Genomic DNA, 6,000 nt, shown 5'->3' with positions numbered 1-6,000 from the left:
GACTGGTTACGCCTTCAGCGTTCGCACTTATTCCTGGTACTGTGAGACTGTGTAAGCCTCTGGTGATTTATGGTTGTTTCATATAAGTTTGTTTTCACATGTATTTTAGTACCAATGCGAATTATGGGGTTTATTCAACATTCTATTTTGCTTGTAAATATATTTGCACCCGAATGGTCAATCTAGGTTATGATATTGACTCAGATCTTGAACTCTATTTCCACTATGAGTTTACCGTTTTGTTTACTGGTTTGGCATGCTTGCGAATGATTGTGACCTGTGTTATAATCTCCCTTTGTTACGGGAATGCCGCATAGATGTAATTGTCTTACAGATATAGTCTCAGCATTTCGATGTTTAAAAAGATACAGGTCTCGCTCTCATTTGTAAACAGAAGTACGTATATGTAAATGTAACATTTGTTCAATATTCTAAGCTTCAGTTTGAGTTTAGATGAATAACCCGTATTTGCTTTTACAGGTATAGAACTTTGCATTTTAGCTGTAAGTCTCATTTGAGACTACATGCGCAGATCTTGATCAAATGTAAGGAACATTATTTCCTGGTTATCGTTCTAAGAACTGGGTTTTGCTACCATAATGGTCGCTCTCTGTCACATAACTAGACAGTGACTCTACTTATTGAGAGTATTCATCTATTCTGTTTCTGTTCTCATTTATTTACTCAGATAACGTTGGTAAATAGTCACACCCGACTTCGGTCAGTGCTCCTCTATTCTCATCCAGGGTCCTAACCCTCATTTTCATGGACACATTGCAGTATTAAAAATGTTCTTTTAAAACTCAGTATCATTTTTGTTTTGATATTACTAATACGACTGTTAAATAGCTTTCAATATTGTTTCTGTTTCACTATCAACGTTACAGCTATTGAATAGCTTCCAATATTGTATTTGTTTCACTATTGCAATACGACTGTTGAATAACTTTCTAACCTTGCTAGTGAAGGTATATCCATCTGATATTACAGAACCAGATTTCTTTTACCCTTCCCGGTACCGGTATTCGGTCTTGGCCGAATAGCTAGATGTAGCTCTGTTTTACAGTAGCGTATCTCAGACCCCGGTCTGCTATGGACAATCTGTCCCCTAATTCCTGGTCTACATTTGTGCGTTGATATTAACACTGCTACAGTATCTAGGAAAATGCTAAACATGTTTTCCTGTTTAAATTACTGTAATCATCTGTGCATTTATTTCTAGTCAGAGACTTCACAGTTTGAAACGTACCTGGTTCGCCAGAGCTAGGAATGGTTCTCAAACAAAGCAAGTCACCTAAACATAATACTGCTCGTCCACCCAGCCATGAGACCCATTCCACAAATGGAAGTCTCCCCCTGAGCCATCTTGCAGACCTCAAGCCCTCAGCAAGACTCTTGCACTCTCAGTGCTTGGTTATCTGGTCCTAACCAGACTTAACCAGTTCTTTTCCTTTCTTGTTTCTTTTCCTTTTTGCTTCCAAAAAGGTTTTTCCTCCTCTGCCTGTCCACACAGCACACCATTCTCCATCCCCTTCTCCCCCCTGTTAGGGTGCTCGCTGATCCATTTAACCCATGCCAAGAATTAGTTGTAACTGATATGTAATTTAAAATTACTTTTACGCAGGTTTGATTAACTGATTGGTAATTTAAAATTACCTTACGTGGGGTTAATCACAATAGGTATATTACATTTGACAACACCGCTATGACTGTGAGACCAATGACCTCATTGCTCTCGCCATTCTGTCTTCGCCCCTCAATCTTATTACGCCTCCTCGCACACGCCACACTCGTCGGACGTTTACACTGTTTCTCCACATAACGCGCACTTTCTCCTATAAATACTCGTTGCCAGAAGCCCCATACCCACTGCAACACTGCTTCTCTCCCTCCTTCCCACGATACCCACTGCCGGAAGCCCGCCCTTATTTCCATTTCCATCGCCATGCCGTCTCCCTCTTTCGCTTTGCCTGCGCTCTTTCTCCTCTTCCTTTTCCCTTTCTCCTCTGTGCATTCATTTCATGATGATGCACAGTCCCTGTTGGCATTTAAGAAGCTAACTACAAGCGATCCCAATAATTCCTTGGCCAATTGGAGCCCCACAGTCCCCCTTTGCAACTGGACAGCTATTACATGCGGCGGCCGTCATCCAGACAGAGTGGTCGCCATCGGTCTCAGTGGCATGGATCTACGCGGCACCATCTCCCCTTCGCTCGGTAATTTGTCGTTCCTACGCTCACTCGATCTTTCAGGAAATAGGCTCCACGGTCATATCCCACCTCAATTGGGACGCCTCTTTCATTTGAGGTGGCTCTTGCTGCACTATAATCAATTGGAAGGAAATATACCACATCAACTCAGCAGCTGCAGAAATTTGGTTTCGCTGGCGCTCTCTTACAACAATCTGAGCGGAAATATCCCCGGGGAGTTGTCTTCCCTGTCACATTTGCAAGAGCTTTACTTGGGAGCAAACAGTCTAACAGGTACCATTCCCTCTTCTTTAGGAAACCTTTCCATGTTGATAATTTTAGGAATGTATGAAAACAGTTTGGTTGGTCCCATTCCGCCACAACTGGGCCTTCTCACCCATCTGCAAACTCTTTACCTTTATACAAATGAATTGTCTGGCAGCATTCCCCCTTCATTGTCCAATATCTCCACTTTGACTGACTTGGACATTTCCACCAACCACCTCACTGGCAGCATTCCACAAGAACTGGGCCTTCTCACCCATCTGCAAACTCTTTCCCTTTATACAAATGAATTGTCTGGAAGCATTTCCCCTTCATTGTCCAATATCTCCACTTTGACTGACTTGGAAATTAACACCAACAACCTCACTGGCAGCATTCCACAAGAACTGGGCCTTCTCACCCATCTACAAACTCTTTACCTTGATTCAAATGAATTATCTGGCAGCATTCCCCCTTCATTGTCCAATATCTCCACTTTGACTGACTTGGCCATTGACGACAACCACCTCACTGGCAGCATTCCAAAAGAATTGGGCCTTCTCACCCATCTTCAAACTCTTTACCTTTCTACAAATGAATTGTTTGGCAGTGTTCCTCCTTCATTGTCCAATATCTCCACTTTGATTCTATTTACAATTTACGAAAACAAATTTACAGGCCACATTCCATTAGAATTTTGTGCCAAGCTCAACAACTTGAATTACCTCTCTTTATGGGGAAATCAACTTAGTGGGAACATACCAAATACCATTGGGAATTGTTCCAAACTTGAAGAACTTTATCTAAATGAAAATAAGTTGAGTGGGAGTGTTCCAATAGAGTTGGGTAACCTTTTCCTCCTTGAAAGTTTATACTTGCATAATAATGAGCTTGACAGTGGTAGCACCACAACCATGCCCTTTCTTGTATCTCTTACGAATTGTTCTCACTTACAAGAACTACACTTGAGTGACAATAAACTAAGTGGTGTCTTGCCCCTTTCCATAGGGAGACTTTCTACCAATTTGTCTTACTTTTCATTAGCAAACAACAAAATACAAGGAAACATTCCTCCACATATTGTTCTAAGTGGTGAATTGTTCTCAGTTAAAAGAACTACACTTGAGTGACAATAAACTAAGTGGTGTCTTGCCCCTTTCCATAGGGAGACTTTCTACCAATTTGTCTTACTTTTCATTAGCAAACAACAAAATACAAGGAAACATTCCTCCACATATTGGCAATCTTAGTAGCCTAATCTTTCTAAATTTAAGTGGTAACTTTTTAAATGGTACCATTCCACCATTTGGAAACCTTACAAAATTAGAAAGATTGTACTTAGGGAACAATGAATTAGAAGGTAACATCTCCAATCAATTTGAACAATTACAAGGACTTGGTCTCTTGGACATTAGTAGAAACAAACTCACTGGAAAGATTCCCAATTCCCTTCCACCGTCTAAACAACTAAGAAGACTCTTACTTCATGACAACAAGTTATCAGGGAGTATCCCTGCCATCTTAGGAAACTATATAAATTTGGAATTACTTGACCTGTCTCACAATATGCTCACTGGAAGCATTCCACGAGAAATTGCTAAACTTTCTAATCTACAATTCTATTTGAACTTGTCATGGAATTTATTAGATGGCTCGTTGCCCATGGAGATTAGTAAAATTACAATGGCTCAAGCTATAGACATTTCCTCCAATCACTTGACTGGGCTCATTCCACCTACACTTGGAAGTTGCAGTGAATTACAAACATTGAATTTATCTAGAAATGCCTTCCAAGGCTCTATTCCAGATTCACTTGGAGCTTTACTAAGTCTTGTGAACCTCGATCTCTCTTTCAACTCGTTATCAGGTCCAATACCAGCGTCTCTCCAAAAATTGAAAATGCTTCAGTGTTTGAATTTGTCTTTCAACAATCTCACAGGGGAAATCCCAAAAGTGGATTTTTTTGCAAATCAAACAATTATCATGTCCTTCATTGGGAATCCAGGCCTTTGTGGACCAAAAGTATTCATGTTACCTGCATGTCCAACATCAAGAAGTCATTTTGCACTTGTGAAGAAAATACTATTTCCAATGAGTGGAGCTATTGTTTTTATACTTTGTTGCTTACTCTTGGGGTTCCTTTGGAGACGGAATATACATGTGCAAAACTTTGATTCTTTAGAATCCATTTGTCAAAAGTTAGAGCACAAAAGGATCTCATTTCAAGAGCTTCACATAGCAACCAATGGATTCAGCAGGAGCAACTTGTTGGGATCAAGTAGTTTTGGATCAGTTTATAAAGGAATTTTGAGTGATGGTACAATTGTTGCTGTGAAAGTTTTCCAATTGCAAAATGACCAGGGTGAGAAGAGTTTCAAAGCAGAGTGTAGTGTCTTGCAAAAGATTCGGCATCGAAATTTGGTGAGAATCATAACCTCCTGCTCCAACCTCCATTTCAAAGGTTTAGTGTTCCAATTTATGTCTAACGGAAGCCTAGAGAAGCATTTGTATCATGACAAAGATGACAACAATGATGAGGATGTGTGTGGCATGGGATTGAAAACACTACTAAACATTGCCATTGATGTGGCCCATGCCATGGAATATCTACATCATTATTCTCATGTGCAAGTTGTGCATTGTGATATAAAACCCAGCAATGTGTTGTTGGATGAAGACATGATAGGCCATGTGACAGATTTCGGTCTTGCAAGACTGATTGGTACAGAATTTGGTGATTCACTTACTTCAACACTTACTTTGAAAGGGTCAATGGGTTACATTGCTCCAGGGATGGATTTTTTTAAAATTAGTTTTAATTGTCATTTTTCATCAACAATTTTGTATACACTAGTGAGATAAATATTTATTGAGGTTTCCTTTAATGCAGAATATGGATTGGGTGAGAGAGTTTCTACCAAAGGAGATGTTTACAGCTACGGCATTATGTTATTGGAAATGCTTACCAGAAAACGACCAACCAACAACATGTTTATTAGAGACCTAAACTTGCACAAGTGGGTCAGCCTAGCATTTCCAAGCAAAGTGAAGGAGGTGATTGACAACAATCTGTTTAGTGCACAAGATGGAGCTGGATTTGAAGAAAATAATATACACAATTGTCTACTTTCTTTGCTACGGGTTGGTTTACTCTGTTCAAAAGATTCACCTGATTAACGACCAACTATGACAGATGTGGTAATAGTGTTGGAAAATCTCAAAGAAGATTTGGTGGCAAAAACAATTGCTACAAGGACTGGTATATCCAATTTACTTGGCCATACAAATGCACCAAATATAAATTCAATAACATCAAATGATCAAAGTTCTTCTACATTTTAGTATGTGAAAATTGTAAGTTCATACCAGGTTAATGAAATCGTTATCCATTTTTCAGAAATTTCAATGCCCTGTTAATGTCAAATTTGGGTTCTCAATGGACGTTTTTCATCTTGACGACAATGGAGAACTAAAGACGACGATGGAGAACTAAAGATGAGTTGCTACTTCCAGGATTGATTGTTTTCCTAATAATTATGCACACTCT

General features: G+C 39.6%; 1 protein-coding gene across 4 annotated transcripts in view; it reads left to right on the top strand.

Moving 5' to 3' along the window:
* The first annotated feature begins 1,712 nt into the window (after positions 1 to 1,712).
* LOC149208352 (putative LRR receptor-like serine/threonine-protein kinase At3g47570) overlaps positions 1,713 to 6,000 on the top strand; it is a 65,960-nt gene continuing 61,672 nt past the window's right edge. Inside the window, exons 1-2 of one of the 4 annotated variants that reach the window (XM_089396022.1) lie at positions 1,713 to 2,483; positions 4,657 to 5,335. In XM_089396022.1, coding sequence (XP_089252148.1) covers positions 1,946 to 2,483; positions 4,657 to 5,315 — 1,197 coding nt within the window. In that variant the 5' untranslated portion in view covers positions 1,713 to 1,945 and the 3' untranslated portion in view covers positions 5,316 to 5,335. The other 3 variants (XM_089396024.1, XM_089396026.1, XM_089396025.1) reach the window with 3 other exon arrangements.

This window comes from Pinus tabuliformis, chromosome 1_2 (assembly GCF_031772625.1).
Source record: "Pinus tabuliformis cultivar Carrire ecotype Pingquan chromosome 1_2, CPIR1, whole genome shotgun sequence".
NCBI classification, from domain to species: Eukaryota; Viridiplantae; Streptophyta; class Pinopsida; order Pinales; family Pinaceae; genus Pinus; species Pinus tabuliformis.
Note: the sequence above shows the minus strand (reverse complement) of the source record. Positions and strands in the feature narration are given on the sequence as shown.